We start from the raw sequence: 19,202 nt of genomic DNA on the forward strand, positions 1-19,202 counted from the left end.
CGGGGGTTGTGATTGAGAATCGCGTCGGCAGGGCCAGGACAGCCTCCACCCTCCATGAGTTGCATTGCACATGAGGCAACTTCCATGCCTTGGCAAGTTTCCACAGCCTCAGCAGGCATTAAACCACAGACTTCAGGTTTTGTTCCGGTTTCTAATAATGGTCTGGGTTCTTATCAAGGCTCCCAGCGGCCCTTCACGACTCGGGGCCTCACGGGTGCTCCTGTGGTTTTCCGTTCCTGAATAAAAATGAAACGTCTGCCTCTGGTTTCATATTTACACACACTTCAGCATTTCTGACACACGATTTCGTAGTCATCTCTGGCTCAACTAACTGAAAACCACCTGCCTGGGCCCCTGCCCCGGCCAGAAAGACGCCTGCTTCCTAACGGCCTTCTCCAGCGATGCACCTGCGCCTGCCTCCCCCGCGTCGGGTCTAGCGCAGCTTCTGGCTGCTCCGTCGTCCCGCTCACGCCGTCTTTTCACTCGTGGCACCTTGTGATGGTCAGGGCTCTTCCTGCGTTTGTGGTGCTGGGAGGGATTCTCGTGATTCAGCCGTGACTTAACGGGAAATCGAATCTCAGACAATGAGGGTGGAAGGGAGCTCAGGAGATCGCAACTAGTGCAACCCCTGCTCCAAGCAGGACCAGCCCCAACTATGTCATCCCAGCCAAGGCTTTGTCTACCCAGGGCTTCAACACCTCCAGGGATGGAGACGGCACCACCTCTCTGCATAGCCTGCTCCAGTGCGTCACCACCTCCTCGTGAGAAAGTTTTTCCTACTATCCAACCTCAACTTCCCTTGCTGCAGCTTGAGCCCATTGCTCCTTGTCCTGCCATCTGCCCCCACTGAGAACAGCCCAGCTCCATCCTCTTTGCAGCCCCCCGGCAGGGAGGTGACGGCTGCTATTCAATCCCCCTCCGTCTTCTCTTCTGCAGACTCAGTCAGCCCATTTCCCTCCTCCTCTCCTCACCAGTCCTGTCCCCCAGCCCCACAACCATTTCCATTGCCCTCCGCTGCACTCTCTCCAATGTGTCCACATCCTTTCTGTAGTGGGGCCCACACAGCTGGACACAGGATCCAGATGTGGCCTCCCTAGTGCTGAATAGAGGGGAAGGACCCCTCCCCTCCACCTGCCAGCAACGCTCCTACCGATGCAGCCCTGGATGCCGGTCGCCTTCTGGGCACCAAGGGCACACTGCTGGCTCCTGTTCAGCTTCTCGTCCCCTGTCCCCCCAGGTGCTTTTCTGCAGAGCTGCTGCCCAGCCCGTCACCCCCAGCCTGCACTGGTGCAGGGGATTGCTCCCTCCCAAGTGCAGGACTTTGCACTTGTCCTTGTTGAACCTCCTGAGATTTATTTTGGCCCAGTCCTCCAATGTGTCGAGGTCTCTCTGAATCCTAACCCAACCTGCAGTGTACCTGCTGCTCCCCCCAGCTTGGTGTCATCTGCAGACTTGCCGAGGGTGCGCCGCATCCCATCTGCCAGGTCATCGATGAAGTTATTGAACAAAACCGGCCCCAGGACTGACCCCTGGGATACTCCACTTGACGTGAGCCTCTGCGACAACCTCCCCCAAAACTGCTCGTGTCTGGAGAACGGAGTCACTTAAAGGTACAGTTCCCAACCCCTGAGGATGCAGAGCACTGGGTTTTTGCCGTGCTGTTTGCTTACTATCTATCGGAGACCAGCGCTCCTCCCACTGCTGTACAGAGCGCAGGCATTGTGCCCTGAATGCAGCCTGGCAAGGGCCAGCCGGCTTCCCCGCGAGAACAGCTTCCATGATGGAGGACCATGACAGCCTCACCCCTGGGCACGGACAGCTTCCAGGTCCATGCTGGGCAAGAGCCAGCTGAGATCCAGAGTCACAAGGGAAAGCGCTCGGTCTCTCCCCGGCCGTGATGCACCCACGGAAATGGCCCGACGTGCTTTCCTCTCCGCCCCGAGCTCAGCCAGAAGTAGCCGCCTGCCCTCGAGGCGACAGAGGGTGGTGCAGACTGGAGAAGGCAGAGGCGCTTTTCATCCCAGCAAGCAGCAGCGCGAAGGCCAGGCAGCTCCAGGGAGCAGAGGGCGGACGCCCGGGATGGAAAGCGAGGTCAGCTGCCTGAGCCAGCTCCTTGCATTGCCATAGCAGAGCACAGGCCACACTGCTGGGGCAGGGCTGCATTTGCTTCCAGCTATGAGAGAGCACGCCAGTCTTCACAGACAATCCCTCCACGCAAAGACCAGACCTGCCCGATGGCTGACCGACCGCTACACATCCAAGAGGGCAATGCCGTACACCGCTCCGACATCATGCTCGGTGAAACACGCTACGTAAAAGAAGCCAGCAGACAACTCTGGTATTACCGACCATAAAAATACTAGAGGAAGACCCTACTCCCCTTTTCTCCTCAAAACTCAAACTCACCATCGTATCATACCCATCAGAGCTGCAAGAAAAACGTCAGACCTTGATTCCTCCACTAGCCAATCCAGGGACTTCTTACCTGCTCCCTAAAATCCACAAACAAGGAAACCCCAACAGACCTATCATTTCAAACCATGGGACCCTAACAGAAGAAATATCAGCTTTCATTGAACCCATCTTAAAACTGCTCGTCACCCAAAGACCGAGTTTCATCCAAGATGCAGCTGATTTCCTGCAAAAACTCAAACACACAAACCATCTTCCTAGCAATACGCTCCTAGTCACCATGGATGTCACTAGCTTATCCATCCCACACCGGGATGGCGTCCAAGCCTGCCTCACGTATCTACAAAATGAGATTACAGCTCTGAGTCCAGACCTCAGGATATCACCGAACTCATACACGATGCTATACTATACTATACAGTATATTACTATACTATATACTTCATATACTATAATTCATATACATCCTTATACACAACAACTTTAGTTTCAAGAACCAACACTTCCTCCAGACCATGAGCACAGATGACATCATCATTTGGATGGAAACCCTGCAGTCTCCGATTGATTTCCACCAAAAATTCAACAATCGTCACCCCTCCATCAGACTATCGCTTGAACGCTCCTTTTTGGCCACCATGATCAATATCCAAGATGGTAAAATGCAAACCACCATATATAAGAAACCCACGGACCAACATACCTATCTACACAGAACCAGCAATCACCCTAAACACACCAAGAAAGCTCAATTTACAGCCAAGCCCTCCAATACCACCAAATTTGCAGCGAGGTGAATACCTGTGATCGCCACCTCACAACTCTCGAAAGGGCCTTCAGCCAACAAGGACGCTCCTCCAGAGGACGGACCGAACTTTTGAAAAGGCCACCCCGGTACCACGGGAAGATTTGCTGCAGTACAAAAAGGAAATCCCCACAAATCGCACACCGTCAGTTATGGCATGTCCCCCTCCCCTAGAACCTATATGGAAAATCCTCAAACAATTGCCACCCATACTAGAAGAAGACCCCCGTCTTAAAGAGATCTTCCCAGAACCACCCATCCTAGCCTTCAAACGTAGCACCAAACCTTGCTAACCTCATCACCAGACGCAAACTCCCTATGACCCCAACTACACCCAATGGATCCAGACCAGGCCAGGACAAGAAATACAAAACCTGCCAACACATCTCCACCACCCCACTATTACTACACCCCACGACAGAGCCATCACCATCACCATCCCTGGATCCTACACCTGCACCTCCAGAAACGTTCTCTCTCTCATCCAGTGCACCAAATACCCTGATGGAAAACGTGTAGGAGAGACCAAGCAACCGCTGCACCCCAGAACGAACGCCCACCGGCAATCCACTGAAGACAAAAAAACCCAGCTACCTGTGCATGCACGCTCCTCACGGGACACCCTCTCCCTCTCCAATCTCGCAGTCCTCATCCTCACAGGGACCTTACAAAACACCTTTCGCAGACAAGCCCACGAACTTCACTTCATAAATCTACTGGATACTAAAAACCACAGACTCAATATCGACATTGGATTTATGACACGTTACAACCTGCCGGACATCGGATTCACCAGGTACCTGCCTGACCTGACCTCTTACGTTCTTCTTTTCCCCCAACTTTCTCCCCTCCCCTCCTTTTCTGCCCTTTGTCTTCATGATTTCCATATACTTCCTTTCTCATTGATGCACCTCTTTTTTTACCTTGTATTACTGCCTCTGTTATGTTTCTCTTTGGCTTTTTTCCACCTGCTTTCTTCCTCCTCCTTTCCCTGCTTTACCTTTTGTTTTTCTAATTTCTACCTATTTATATTTTCAATGACATCCTGCTATACCTTTAGTTTCTCTCATTCAGTCTTAGACCAGCAGAGACTCCCTACGCCTGAGGAAGGAAGATTGTGCCGGAAAGCTTGCTATCAGGACTCATGGTAGAGATGATATCTTTTATTAGACCAACAAGATTTTTGCAAAAAAAAAAAAAATCTTTAATTGCAAGCTTCCGGGCACAAAGCTTGCTAAGAACTTTTTTTCCAACAACTCAGCTGATCTAATAACAGATATCACTTCTACTCCAAAAACCTTGCCTGCCTAAGAGGGGTTTAAAGCAGCCCATGGACCATGGCAGCCCCGATCCAGGCTACAGCCCATCACAAGAGGAACAAGAACCTGAAGCCATGGCCTGGGAGCCTTCATTTCTGGTGGCAGCCAAGATAAAATCTGGGGGTTTAGACAGGATAGGCCATTCCCTACTTACTTCAGCTGAGGTCAACTGAGGCTTGGGAAATGGGCACATCAATCCCTCCCACCAGTGGCTCTCGCCAGATACTGCCCAGTCAACAATGGCTGTCTGGTATCACACCCAGTGGCATCAGGGGACGGATCTCAGACACCCCCGTGCAATAGCAGGCCGGTTGCCACCTAGTAATGGTGCCGGCTAATGCTCGTGCAAGTGCTTAGATGGGCAGCTCCGCCGTGCAAACCAGGTGTCAGGGGAGGTTCACTTCTCTCTCTGCGGGCACACCGGTTTGCAAATGCCAGGCCTTTTGGAAAAAAATACAAGCCACAGCTCACCGATAAAGGGCCTTAGCTAGCCGGAGCCAGCGCTCACGCTCGTTCTCCCCCCACGCTCTCCGAGGGGTGGCACTAAGCCCAAATGACCCTATTTTGCAGGTGGAGAACTGAGCCATGAGGCAGCAAAGTGACTTGCCCACGGTCATACAGGAAGCCTGTGGCAGAGCCGAGAAGGGAGTCTTTGTTCCTCGACTCTCAGACACAGCAAGCTCATCCTCCCTGCCTTGGGCGGGGTCGGGTTTAGCTGATGTCAGCCTAGATTTCGTGAGAAATTTTGCAACCCAGCCCCCGGCGGGGCGGGCGGAAGCAGCCCCTACACACCCAAAGAGCTTCCTTCGGCATCGGTAGCGTGAGCAGAGAGGGGCCGGCCGGCCCCGGGGCGCTGCCCTGCAAAGAGCAGCCGGTTAAGAAAGTGTCCCGCAGGAGAAACCCGCCGGGACTGCCAGGAAACCAACCCAGCCCGTTACCTGCTGCATTTCCAAGTCACAAGCTGGTGCCAGCCGTCCGAAGCCCCCCACCCACCCCGAGCTGCTTGGCTTTAAAAACCACGCAGGGCTCAGCTCCCTCCACCCATCAGCGCTGCACACCCAGTCCTCCCCGGATAGGACCTGCGTGCCTGAAAACACCCACTTTCTGCCGCTGCAGCTGGCAGGGACACAGGCAGGGGGGAACCGGGTGCTAAACCTTACCCGGGGGGGCTCGTCCACGTCCCAGCCGCCCAGCCCCTGCCTTCCTCCATAGCACGCAGGCACACTCCTCCCCAGGGCTGCTCACGCTCCTCTCGGGCTCGCGGGGGGAAGACGGGATGCAGGACAGCCAGGCCGCTCCACGCCGGGGTGCAAGGACGGCAGCGTCCAGCCAGAGCCCCTAAAACACGCAGCTGCCCAGCTGCTGCGGGAATGCCTAGCAGCTACTTTTACTCCCGACTGCTTTCTTCCCTCTCCGGCCCTGGCTACCGGCCAAATTCTTCTGGCATTATTTTTTTTTCTGTTTCCTGTGGATAGGGAAAGTGCTCATTTCCAAACACCCACCGCAACGCCAGCTGTGAAGCGCCGGGGGCCAGGAAAGCAAAGCACCCAACCTGCCGGGATGCCCGGGGTGGCCGTCGCCCCGGAGGGCCATAAAATGACATGGAAGGAGGAAAGGCACCACTCGGAGAAAGGGGAAGAGAAAGGAGGAACTTGCAAGGGAGCTCGAGTCATCCTCGGGGTCCAGAGCCGCAGTCCAGACCGCCTCCGGCCCAGGGGACTGCAGATCCCACCGTGCAAGGGGCAGTTAGGGGTCCCCTTGCTGTGCCCGGAAATCATGGCTTTTCAGCCCTGAAACACGAGGGGTTTGCATCCCTGCGAAAACCCTTCTGCCAGCCCTTTCCCTGCCCTCTCGCCCCAGGGCTGCCTATCTTGGCCTCATCAGCCCCCCATTGCTTCACCCCCCACCGCCATCGCACCAGGGATCCTCCCTCCAGCCCTGCCTGCACCTGCCAGGCCGGGCGGGGAGGTCACCGACCCCTGTCCTCCGGTCCATCCCCGAGGCACCGGCTGCATCTCCCTGCTGCATGTGCATAGGGCCCGATACACTGCGGGGCTCTGGTTTTGCAAGCCCCAAGCAACTGCATTTGATGAGCAGTGGTGCTCTGAAAGCCCAGGGGCTCGGGGGGTCAGGTGCCCAGGCGTTTGCCAGGCTGCATTCTCCTGCATGGGGCCAGTGGTGAAATATTAGTAGTCCCCAATGCTTTCAGTCAAAGGAGACCCCCAAATGGAGCCTGGCGATGGGGGGCCGGCAAGGCCCTTCCAGCCAGGCACTTGGCATGAGCTGTGCATCTCTGTGCCCGGGATGGGCAGCGTCCCCTCGGCCACACGCTGCAGGATGGAGCGGGCAGGACCAGCCCGTCGTGTTGTGCCAGGACATCCCCGTGCCTGCCACCCACAACAGCCCCGCACACCTGGCATCTCGCTTCCCGCACGGCCGCTCCAGCCGGGCCCCGCTCTGCTCGGCTTCGCTCCTTCATCCCCGGGGTCCCGCCAGCGGTCATCGGGGGGTCGTTTCTCCCTCTCTTGCCTTCATTTCACCCCATGCTTAGGACGAGGGCACGCAGAGTTCCTCCCTCCTCGTCGCTCGGTTGCTATTTTATACCCTCTTCCTATTTCTTCTGCCGTCAGCCTTGTTATTTCCTTCCTTGCTCGGGGTCCTTCTCCTTTTAACCAACCTCAAACCCAAAGGGCCCTGACCGGTGCAGCAGGCAAGGGTTGGTTTCCTCCCGCTGCTTTTCCTCGACATGGGGCGAGGGCTGCGTTTTTATCTCAGGTCCCTCCAACGCGCTTTCCCCACGGGCGTCGAGAGAGCGGCTCCCCCGGCCCGGTTGAGCACACGTGTCTGGAGCATCGATAGCAATGCCGTGTTATCACGGGCACGGTTGGGATTTCCCCCAGACCACTGGTCCCTACTCTGGGGATGTCTGGCTATGTCCAGAGCCAGGCTGGCTGCTCTGGAAGGGGAAATCTCTGCAAAGGAGGAGGAAGAAGGGATGGCTCTAATCCGTTCCCTGGACAAAGTGGATGCCCCGTCTCTAGCCTGGCCCCTCACTCCATAGCCACCTTTCAGCCTTGCCTCGTCCCCTTGGGAGCTTTTCCTCCTGCTTATGGCTTGTAAATCCCATCCTAAACATCACTTTTCCTCTCGGTCTCCAAGCAGCCCTGCAGACCGTCACCCCAGGTGCATTTCCACCTGGTCCGAGACTTGGCGACCCCACGGCCGGCCTTCCCCACGGCCTCTGCACCGCTCGAAGGCTCTCGAACGCTCCCTGTTTGCTCTGGGTGTCTCCGTCTCTCCCAGCACCGGGCCACCAGGCTTTATTGCCCTCATTTGCTATTGCATAATGGTCTTTATCTTGCACCTGGCGGTCGCTGGGTCGAGTTTGCAGGGCCGTTGCCGTCAGCGGGCAGCTCCTCCTGGCTCTTCTCCGCGTCCTTGTAGCATTGCCTGCTCCTCTGCTCGGGGCTGGTGAGGACCAGTCCCCTTTTCGGTGCTCCCTGCAAAGCCACGCTCAGCTCTGCTGAGCAGGCAGCCTCCCATCAAGCCTCGGGTGCATCTTCTCCTGGCTGCCTTTGCTGTACAGACCTTGCCCCTCCTGCTGTGTTGTGGCATAGGGATGTGCCAGGGACTTCATGTCCACACACGGCAGCCCAGTAGCTGCTGCCCATACCCAGGCTATGGCAGGTGATGGGTCAGGCCTGCAGGTCGGCTGCTTCGTCCCCAGCTGTGCCTGGCTACCAGCAGCCCAATTACCCCCAGCTGGTCTCCGTTACCTCCGATGAGCAGCAGCCGGTTTTACCCTGCTCTCAGGCTACTCGACACACACCGTCCTCCAGCACAGAGGAGTCACCCAGCCCCAGCAGCCTCGGGACGCCGCGTCCAGCTCCCAGCGCACGCTTCCCAGTCACCGTCGCTGCCCAGGCGGGAAGCGCTGGGGGCAGTTTGGCACGGGGAGAGCTGAGTAAAAGCTCATCCTGCCGCAAGAGACACCCAGCAGAGTTGCCCGACACGGCCGTGCAAGGCTCTGCACTGCAGCAGCCTTTCACGGAGGGTGTTTGCAAAGACGTGGGAGAAAGAGCAGCTTCTCCTGCATCCCCCCAGGCCTTGCCAGCTGGAGCTGGGACATCTGTGGAGGTAGGTGTGAGGTGCTCTTGCACACCTGCATGCTGCAGTATCCTGTGCCAGGGCTGAAGCCTGCAGCCAGGTAACATCCTGATGTGCGATGCCTCCACTACAAGGTAAAAGAAACCCGGCGGGGCTGATGCCAGCAGGAGCACTGACACATGCCCATCCCCACCCCAGGCTGCAGCAGCACCCAGCACCTCTGGGGGAGGCTTAAAAACCCCCTGATGCATGGAGCAAAAAAGTGGGGGGCACCCAGCACAGCCCAGAAGCCCGTAGCAGAGCACAGGCATCGCTGCACCTGCATCACCCCTGCCCTGTGCCCAACCTCTCCTTGAAGACCACCAGCGATGGAGAGCCCACACCTTCCCTTGCATCTCTCCCACTGCCTCCCTGCTCTCACGGTGAAGTTTTCCCTAATCTCCAAACTCAATCGACTTTGCTGCAGCTTCAAACCATTGGTCCGCGTCCTCCTCTCTACAGCACACGGAGGAGGAGGGAACCATCCTCCGCGGCGCAGGTGGCTTCGTGCCCGAGGCAGCCAGCTCTGCACCCAAGCAAGGTGTTTTACTCCCCACCTTCCCCACGCCAGGTGGGTATCACAACCAAATCCCCTGTATTATCCGATGCTTTTTCATCCATCAACCCCAGGGCAGCTCTTCTGCACGCAGATGATGCAGAGGGGGGGTTTCAATGAGAAAAATGAACCCAACTCTTGCTTGCCTGTAGGCAGGGCACGGCGAGCGGGGGGTGGGGGACACAGCGACATGCTTTATGACAACGGCAGCTGGCACCTGTTTGCAGAAGGCCGTGCAAGGAAAGTCAAACGGCCCAGAGGGAGGAACGGGGTAAAGTCCAGGTGGGTCCTAGCAGGGGCTTCCTGCAATTCCTAAGAGACCGGCTAAACTCCAGACTGACCCAGGAGGAAACAACACAAGGAAAGGGCTCCACTGCCTATCTTAGGATATCCCACCGCTGCCCCTCACTGTGGCATCGGGCCATCTCCCAGACAAATCCCCGGTGGCTTCCCTCTCCTGGAGCCCGGTTCTGGGGGCCGCGTTCAGTTCACCATCTCGGGGCTCTCCGGGGTAGGGGGCTCCAGGTGCAGATGGGACAGCCCTGCACGTCCCCAGTCCCCGGGGGCTCTCCTGGCGGTTCCCCCCCATGGATCGTGCACGTCCCAGCAATGCGAGGGGACCCCAGGCCTATGCAGAGAGCAGAGGAAAGGCTGCCAGGCTGATGTCTCGGTGGGTCTGCTCCAGTAAAACCTCTAAAGCCAACACCAGAGCACTTGCAGCTCCGTGCTCCAGAGTTATTTCTGCCCGAGGTTGCATAACTTTCTCCAGGGAGAACAGGCCACTTCCCGTGCGATGGGCAGAGGCAGCCTCTCGAGGAGCAGAGGAGCCGGGCGTCACAGCACATCAGATCACATCACCCGCCCAGCTGTCTCCCTCCCTCTCTGCCTCTCTTTGGCCAAAGCAGAGAGAAGGGAGTTCACTTGGAAGAGTTGATGCATGATGACACATAGGTCACGACCGAGCCGATGGCTCAAAACCAAAAGTAAAAAGCACATCGAGAAACCAGGGAGCTTCCACGGGGAAGAGAAATGAGCCACTTGATTTGAAGGAAGCGATCGCAGCTTGCTTTGCTCCAGTCGCCTTTGCAGCAAGCTGCATCCTCACCTCACCGTCGGGGAGGGGGCTTCCCACTGCTTCTCCACCTCTCGAGCTCAGCTTATTTTCAGAGGAGAGGTCGGGAACTCAGCTCTGGTTCATGAAAACCGACTGCAGCCAACACCGAGGGACCTAATTCCCGTGCCCTCTGCAAAGCTCCTGCGAGGACTGGGCCTGGGGAGTCATCGCTCCGCAGGGACAACAGCCAGGGGATGCCTCGGAGACCACCCCGCCTCGCTCACAAACTCGGGGTCAAGCTGCTGGCCGGATCGGGGGCCAGAGACTGCAGCCTGCCCTGTGCCCGCGGTGCAATCGGGCAAAAGCATCTCGCTCCCCCCAAAATCTCCCCCTGGGTCTCAATTTCATGCTTGGTGCTATGCTGGGGGGGCCTTCGGTCTCCCCTCCCGCAGGTGCGGGGCAGGGAAGCCCGTCCCCGCGGCGTGTCCGATTTCTGCAAGGCGCCGGGGTTTACCCACCTCACCGAAGTCCCGTGAGGCCGGTGGGTCTTTCCCTTTGCATCAGGCCCCAGACCAAAGCCTGCATGAGCCCCGGAAATGTCCAGGCTTGAATTACCTGAAGGGGAATTAGAGCCAAGCCCTTTGCACGTATGGTCCACTCGACCCACCTGGCTGCTCCCGGGGCCTCCTGCTCTGCCAAGGGAAGCACTATGCGGCTCTTCGTGGGCACCGCATGGAGACAGGCTTCTTCCAACCCCCTAGACGATGACAGCGTGCAGACAGCCCACCTCCTCCGGCACTCGTCGGCAGCGCTGCCAGGCCCACAGGTGAGACGGGACGGGACGGGACGGGGTCGGAGTTCGGACCCGACGTTGCAGCACGGCACCGCGCTTGGCGGAAGCTACAGGAAAGGGAAAAACGCCACCCCCGGAGCAAAACTCCCGACTCTGTGGGCGGACCGTGGCACCGTCTAGCACTGAGTAAATATCAAGCGATTGATCATTGGACTCGTGTGTGACATCAAGTATTAATAACGTACGCAGCGGGGGCAGGACTCTGTTGCACCTCAGGGAAACGCTGCCCAAAATACACCAGCGCTGCCAAGCGAGCGGCTGCAAGGAGGCCGTGTTCGGTCCCCAGGACAGAGGAGAGATTCGTCCCCGCAAGGCCAGAAAGGAGAATATTTTGCTGGTACCAGCCAAAAACAAACAACAAAAAGCCATTAAGCTTTAGGCAACCTTTCTGCAAGGATCAGCTTTTGCTTTAGGTCCACCCAGCACTCAGCTCCACGGGACCTGATCCTGCCCGGGGGTCTGGGGATACTGCTGCAATGCAAGGGGAATATAACCGGTGTCTTTGCCTGGCTCCTTTGCTGCTCTCTCCAGCTGGGAAGCTGCAGCACATCTGGAGAGGGTCGGGCTAAGACTAAGCGATGGGCGACAGGATAAAGCCCTGGGACAAGAAACATGCGAGCGGGCGTGTTTTACGGTGCTCTGCCCCCGCTTGCCTCTCTCGTCCCCCCCGGGCCTGGACCAGGGGAGCCGCCAAGTGCCAAACTGCAAGCTTTGATCTCTACGGTCAGATCTTTCCACGCATCCATGCACGTCCAAGAGGCACCGGCCTGCAACAGGCTTTCAAGGGGACGGCGCCCTTTTCAAGCAGGGCGCACACCCAGGGCAAAACCCGCTGACTTTCTACCCAAGCAGCCTCCTCCTGCCCTGCGCTCCCAACAACCGGCAAAGCTGTTACACCGCATCCGCGTCGACAGGAGAGCTCCATGCAGACAAATTGCCGTGGGGCAAAGGAGGACAGGGCTCTCCTGGGGTGACTGCTCTTACCCCAGCATGGAGAAAGCTGATATGGGGCAGCTTGGACCTCTGTTGCAGAGGTTGCTTCCCATTTCCCTCGGGGTAAGTGTGTGCACACAGACAACTAACCGGAGTAACCCTACCCCCATTCATATCTCAGTCAGTTCTACACTGCATGCATGAGGTTAGGACTCAGGAGATCTTGGTTCAGCTCCTGGCTTTGCCACAGACTCCTTCTGTGGCCCTGGGCAAGTCACTTAAAGCTTATGTTTCAATGTCCTTCTCTGTAAGAGGGAGTGATGCCCCCTGTGGCAGAAAGCCACCTTTGTTTCTCTCCCACAAACTCTGCTCTGTGACAATTGTGATTAGGATGGGCCCAGCAGAGGGTACATACCTTTACCCTCTCCCTTTGGGTAACCTGAGCTGGGTACATTCCTGATGGAGGGGGGAAACCTGCTCTGCTCCCTCTGCCTACATGACTGGCATCACGTACCTGGGTGAGGGGCTTCCTTCCTGGTGGGCTAGAGTCTGCCCGGCAACTAGTGATGCATTTCGAATTGGTTTGCTCACAGCCAACAGGTGCTGGCCTCCATTGGACCAGGTAAATGAGGTCACAAGGAGTATATAAGTTAAGGACAGCCCAGGAGGAGGGGGGCAGCAGCCATGAGGGATACTCAGGAACAAAGAAGAGCCGTACCATCTGAAACTTGCTCTCTCCCCCAAAACTCACAATCAAGGAACTGCCTGCCTCCAGAGGGAATCTGCACCTGCCTCTGGATGATACTCATGAGTAAGCTACCTGAGATCTAACTAGATATGTAGTTTGCAGTAACTCAGATGTGAGATCAAAGGCTACCCCAGCCACAGGAGTTTGCTCTATGGGATTTCTCTGATATTGCTCTACCCTGTTCTAACCCTACCCTCTGTAACCAATAAAGTTCTTTGTGACTGGTGTAGGAGACTTATTGAGGGGTGGATTTAATTATGGCTAGGAGGCCCCTTGGCTCTGCGGACTAAGGGAGACCATCCTTTTTGGCCCCTGACTTGGGGAGGAGCCCCAAGTTCTTGTACTGGGTTGAGTACCCATAGGACTATTAGGCCTGTGTTTCCCTGAGGACACGGGACCCAGACAGTCCCTTCTCAGGGTGGTGGCAGCACACGTTACCCCCGGACTTTGCGGTGGGGCTCGAAAGGGGATCTGCCAGGGCTTAGGCGCGCCTGGAGGGACACGTGGAGTCCGGCAGGTGGATGGGCATGGTGAGGTGGGAGGCTCAACGCAGAAGCTCCCCCTACTGGCCCGCCACACCCCCCGCCCAGTCTTTTGCAAGCATGGTATAACCCCTAAACCCAAAGTATTTGGGGATCCCAGGCCCCTTTTAATGCACCATGCTTACCTTGTCTGTACAGCAGACACATCCTACTTTCACCAGTCACTAAAACACATTTAGGTGACATGATATCTAGTAGGTAGGTTGCAAAAAGGACTGAGAAGTAGAGTTTAGGTGGACTGATGATCTTTGTCTCGATGCTCTGTATCGGTCTCATCAGTTCATGCTCTTGCTGTTGGCCTTGAAGGCTCTTCTAAAACAAGTGAGCGACTTTTCCAGCACACCTGTGCAAGCCATACGCGGTATGCCTGTCCCCGTGTGCATTGAGGCCTGCTTCAGCTCACGCTGTTAGCATGGCCACTGTCAAATTAGGATTTGCACTAAGCAGTGGTTGTATTAATCCATACTCTAGCAAAGCCGACCCCCTCCAGCAGTCTCGCTGGACCCTTGGTGTTAGACAGGCGACTCTCTTCCACTTTGGTTAAAAATACCAACGGTCCCAACAGCCCAGCCAGGCTCCGGTTTAACAGGGGACACGTCCCAAAGGCAAATGCTTGCCCCCGAGGCTACCTGGGCCTGGATATCCAAATCAAATTGCCTGTATTTGGGCAACACTGACTAGGTGACCTCTGGAGGTCCTTCCAGCCTCGCTTCTGCATGGCTCTGTAGAGACATGTGCACAAAGGTCAGGGGTCCCAAAAGCCCAGGGTTGGGGTCTCAAGGGTCACCCAACTCCAGTTCCCAGCACCAGTGCAGACTGGGCGGTCCCTATGCCATCCCAAACAGATGCTTGAAATCCCCAAAGGAAGGAAATTTCATCACTCCCTTGAGCGGCTCCGTTCTCCCTGCCGCACGGCACGGTGTGTCAGCCCTCAGGAATTTGAGGAACAATTCTGGTTTCCTCTCCCCGCTTTCTTGGAAATGCAACCAGAAATAGCATCAGCTGAGCAGGAGCCCAGTGATCTGGAGCCAGGACTGCAGAGAGAGGCGAACGCGTGTTTGCCTTGCAAGAGCCAAGGAGATGGTACGAAAGACTGGCATTTACAGTAAAGGAGGAAGGGCTCGGCCGTGACACGGCAATGACAGGAAGAGGCAGGGTGCCCGTGTGGCTTCAGGGAAGATCCTTCCTGCGAAGGATGCACACACGCCTCGATTCCTGGTACGTCCCCTTTGCACTCTCTGCAGAGTGAGCGGAGGAGACCAGGAGTGCGCCGTAGGAAGGGGAAACAGCAACTCTGGACCCAGCCGCTCCCCTGTCCTGCATTGCACGGGGCTTTGCACAGCGCCCGCCCTTCCTTTTACACACTGATGGTGTCGGGCCCATTTCAGACCCTGTCGCATGACATTCAGCTTCCCTGAGCCTGGGCGTAGCACAAGGTCCTGGCCAGGAGGAAAGGTCTCCAGTAACATTTCACCGTGGTCCTCGCCCTGCCAGAGGCAAACGCTTGGTCCTGGTACAGGAGGACTCAATGTGACACGGACAGATGGGAGACAGCGTAGAGACCCAACCTTATCCCAGGACTGATGGGGAAGCATGAGCGCACCCAGCAGCGTGCTCGGCTTTAGGAAAGCCAGGAGGCACGGCGGGCAGGCGGTGCAAGGACGGCGGTATGTAACTGTGCTAATTATCCCACCCGCCGTGCTGCAGGGATGTGGCTCCAGAAGCAGCCTGAAGGTAGGGAAGGAGACCGCTCCAGAGCGCCAAACGGATGCTGCAGAGAACAAACTTACGGGATGCCGAGTGCGACCATGACGGGTGTCCGTCTATGCCAGTGCTGCCCAAGGGTGGTACCATGTGCAGCGCATGCGTGTCTTACAAACAGTATTTTCCCCAATCACCTTCCAAGGTGTATGAGCTTGGAGTTTTTGCCCAACGTGTTTATTGCACACCTCCAGCTCCATGCACAACGACAAGACGTGACACAGTCAAACAAGGCACAAAATGGACTTAAATATCGTTCTTCGCCACGAGGGCCTGGGCTTCACCGCTGAGATGCTGGGATAAAACGACTGTCGAGGCCCACATCCCGTATGAAGCGTATGGGAATCATCACACTGCTGAAATGCAGCTGGCTCCAGATTTGAGCTTGCCCGTTGCAAGTGCTGAAGCCTGGACTGGCTCCAGATACACTTTCCCACGGAGGCGGGTCACTGCAGGCCCCGTAAACCCAGCTCCCTGGAGATTTCAAACTGGAGGCATTAGCCCAGCAACTCAAAAACTTCTTGGTAGAGTCCACCAGCACAGCAAAGGGGAAGAGAAAGACGCATTGCTCAGGTTTCCCCACATTTAGGTGATCCTCATCCTATCGCCACATGCCACGGTCCCAGCCCCATCTGCTTCCCAAAGCAGCGTTCAGTTGGGACCCCCTACAGAAGAGCCGATTTAAGCCATTTCTTGCTTATCCACAAGAAAACCGCGGAGAGGGCTCCTTTCCCCTCCTAGTCTGGCCACTACATTTGTCTTTGCACCTCAGTGACAGTGAGCAAGAGAGACACCAGCACCATAATATCTAGAGGATTTGCAATAGTATCATCTGAATTTTCTCTCTCGCTTTCTCCCCGGTCCAGCACCGCTTTCTGCAGGGAACAAAAATAAGATGAGATGCTCCCAAAAGCACCCACAGGCCCCAGCACTTCAGAGAAGAAGCATCTTGCAAAGGGACGAGCAAGGAGTGAATCCAACAATGACACCTGCACCTATACAGGCTATTCTTAAGAGAGGAAGGCACAGCAAAGGGCTTATTTGGTTCATTTGCCCTGGTTTTTTGAACACTGCTGTGTTTTCCTCTCCAGCGGGCAGATCACGTGCTGCCCCGTTAGGAGACCCCGACTCTGACAAGGCTCTGGCCGCTGGTCTTTGCTAGACCGGGAAGCTAGACCTTTGCCCGAGCTGTGCAAGATAAGATACCCTGCTATCTCCCATCTGCTCTCAGGGAAGATAAAGGCTCGCTGCAAAGGGTGCCCTACTTACCGACGCCTTTGATCTCTTCCAGCTTTGCCTTAGTTCGTTTCCAGTCTATTCGCAGGGAGTTGCCAGGAATGTGAATTTATAACCCGCCAAACCGCTCCACTTTCCAAGTGGGTTGGCTTTGAGCTCACCTTGGGAGGACTTCAAAAGACATGGGAAAGTTGTTTTTCTATTTGCTGTTCCAGTTTCACTCCCCGGTGCTGCTGGATGCGGCAACCCCCAGAGATCTGCCCTCCAGACAGGCCTGCGGCCAACCTCTCCCCAAGCCCAGGACAAATAGGTCTGGGAATCTTTGCCCCCGAGTTGCAAATAAAAGAGGGTTTTCTTTGCCTGACACCTTGCAGGAGCCTGCAGACCCTGCCGGAGCTGGAGCAGGGTCTGCTACCCCGGGCAGTTTCTGTCCCCTCTCCCACACCCGTTTCCTTACCAGGTCATGCTCGGCTCGTACTGGTCAGACCTGAAGAAGAACATCTCACACTCGAAAGTTGTCTAACTTTGCCCTAACTATGAGGTTGGTCCAATGGAAGATCTCACCCTAAGAAACCCTTCCCTCTCCCATAATTTATGGTTTATAATGCCTACAACATCCTGTTTGCACTATTAGGACTTCGTACATCCTTGGAGAACTGATTTAGGGTAAGTAACAGAGGTTTGACAGGTAGAGCTATGGTGGGGGAATGGACCCTCATTTACACAAAAAGCTTTAATGGCAATTAACTCCAATTAGCCACTATTGCCCCAGGGAAGTGTTCATTTGGATATTTCACAAGTACTTAATGTGGGATCACAGGGGCCTCTGCAGCATCCCAGGATAAAAGGCTTTGTCCTGGGAGACATCCATTCAACCTGTCTGTTTTCAGCCTTAACGAACAAACTTGCCGTGGCCTCTGGTGGACTGGTTTGCTGGACGCATCTACATGTGCATTAACTAATGTGCTTTAATTACTGTGCATTCAATCTAGATCCTCAAACTGTGAGGTACGAGGAAAATGCATATTAGCCTGTCTTAATGCGCATTAACTAAAGAGCACAGTTTTTAAGTGATGCTTAAAGCACATTAAGCAATTTTAATGCACATTAACTAAAATAGCACTTTTTTCAGTGACCCTTTAATGCCAATTAAAATAGGCTAATGTGCATTAAAGCATATATGCAGATGCATCCAGTAGTGATTGCAAATTTCTGGAAAGCCACGAAAATGCAGGTCTAAAAGGCAATCATCACCCCCACTCCCCTCAACAGGAGTGAAATGTGGGTGACCGATGGTTATCACCCCAAGAGCCAGGAGAGGTATCACCAGCAATGCTTATGAAAAATTCTTGGCATCGGATGGGAAACTCACGGCACAAACACAGGCGTCCTTGCCGAAGCCAGTGTTACCAGTCAGTGATCCTCGGGCACCAACTTCACCGGACTGGACACCGCGTGCGGATGCCTGACTCTCAACTCCTACAAGTGCTCTGCTCCCAGCTCAGAGAGATCTCTCCCGAGATCCTGGAGGAGCAGAGGAAGCGCTACCAGGACTGCAAGGCTTCCCTCAAAGAAACAGAAGCTGACAGGAGGGTTTGGAGGAGCTGCCGCCCGACGCCAATGGTGCTGCGACCCACTTCACGGGAAAGCATCTTGCCTTGAAGCAGAGAGGAAAGAGCGGAGGAAAGACAAGGGGAGGAATCCCAGCCTGCGGCCTGCTCTCCCCCGCAGAAAGACCTGCGACTTCTGCAGCTGCGTCTCACTCGCAGGCGGCTCTGTCGCTCGCTATGGCAAAGCTGTGGACACATTGGAGAGAGTCCAGCGCGGGGCAGTGGAAATGGCTGGGGGCTGGGGGACAGGACTAGTGAGGAGAGGCTGAGGGAAATGGGCTGATTGAGTCTGCAGAAGAGAAGACCGAGGGGGATTGAATAGCAGCCGTCACCTCCCTGCAGGGGGGCTGCAAAGAGGATGGAGCTGGGCTGGTCTAAGTGGGGGCGATTCACCTAGCTGACGGCAGCTTTGCCCCACCTGCCGGGGGCTAGCACCGACACTGGAGGGGCACTTGCCTGTGAAAAGCACTGCAAGGCTAGCTGAAAACGCAGACATTTCAGGGCAACACCAGGAACTGCCCCAACGCCCAGACGCTGCTCACATTTCCTCTTTCTTTTCTCCCAGGGAAGGACTATGCAAGCTCCCTGCCTGTGAAACCAAAAGAGCAACCCACGGGTCCCCATTGTGTGGGCTCCTTACATCCGCGATGGTGATCATGCTCCCGCACTTCCTCCTGGACAGGAACAAAAAGACATGACCCAGGCTTGACACAAGGCGCAGAAAAAAGCAGCACCAAATACAGGCTGGGCAGGGAAGCAAAGGGCCGAGCCCGGGAGCAGCAGGAACTGGCCACGTTTAGCAACGGTTGAGATTGAAAGGGGCATTTCCAGCATCATCAGATCCCAGTCTGTCTCTTGAGCAAGCTCTTGGCCCACTGGAGTGGGCACCTGGCTGCTCTGCACACCAACCGCACGGGTTATCCCGTGCAAAGGGCACCCCCAACCTCAGATGGAAACACTCGTGCAAGAATTGTCACTAGGCAGACCATCCAAGCAGACCGGGATGGGAGGTAGAGGAAGGCATTACCAGTAGTTGGACGTCTTTGGGACCTCCCGTCTGTGGCAGAAATGCCACTGTCGGTGCCCCTCTCCAGAGATCTGTCTCTGCCAGCCTGAGAGGCTGCTGTTGAATTCCTCAGGGCAGGGATCTCCCACCTTGTCTGCATGACAAAAGCCTGGTGCCTGAATGCTCTGGTCACCTGGGCAGGGGGGGGAAAGCCCGGCCCT

At 55.9% G+C, this 19,202-nt stretch overlaps 1 protein-coding gene across 1 annotated transcript in view; it reads right to left on the minus strand.

The window, feature by feature from the left end:
- The window catches only part of LOC102384527 (phospholipid-transporting ATPase ID-like), a 66,920-nt gene extending 59,835 nt beyond the window's left edge, over window positions 1-7,085 (minus strand). The window contains exon 1 of the mRNA XM_025207499.1: window positions 6,950-7,085. Within this exon, the coding sequence (XP_025063284.1) occupies window positions 6,950-7,039 (90 nt within the window). The 5' untranslated portion in view covers window positions 7,040-7,085. The remainder of the gene's footprint in view (window positions 1-6,949) is intronic.
- Window positions 7,086-19,202: the final 12,117 nt, after the last annotated feature.

The sequence above is a fragment of the Alligator sinensis genome, unplaced genomic scaffold (assembly GCF_000455745.1).
Source record: "Alligator sinensis unplaced genomic scaffold, ASM45574v1 scaffold783_1, whole genome shotgun sequence".
NCBI classification, from domain to species: domain Eukaryota; kingdom Metazoa; phylum Chordata; order Crocodylia; family Alligatoridae; genus Alligator; species Alligator sinensis.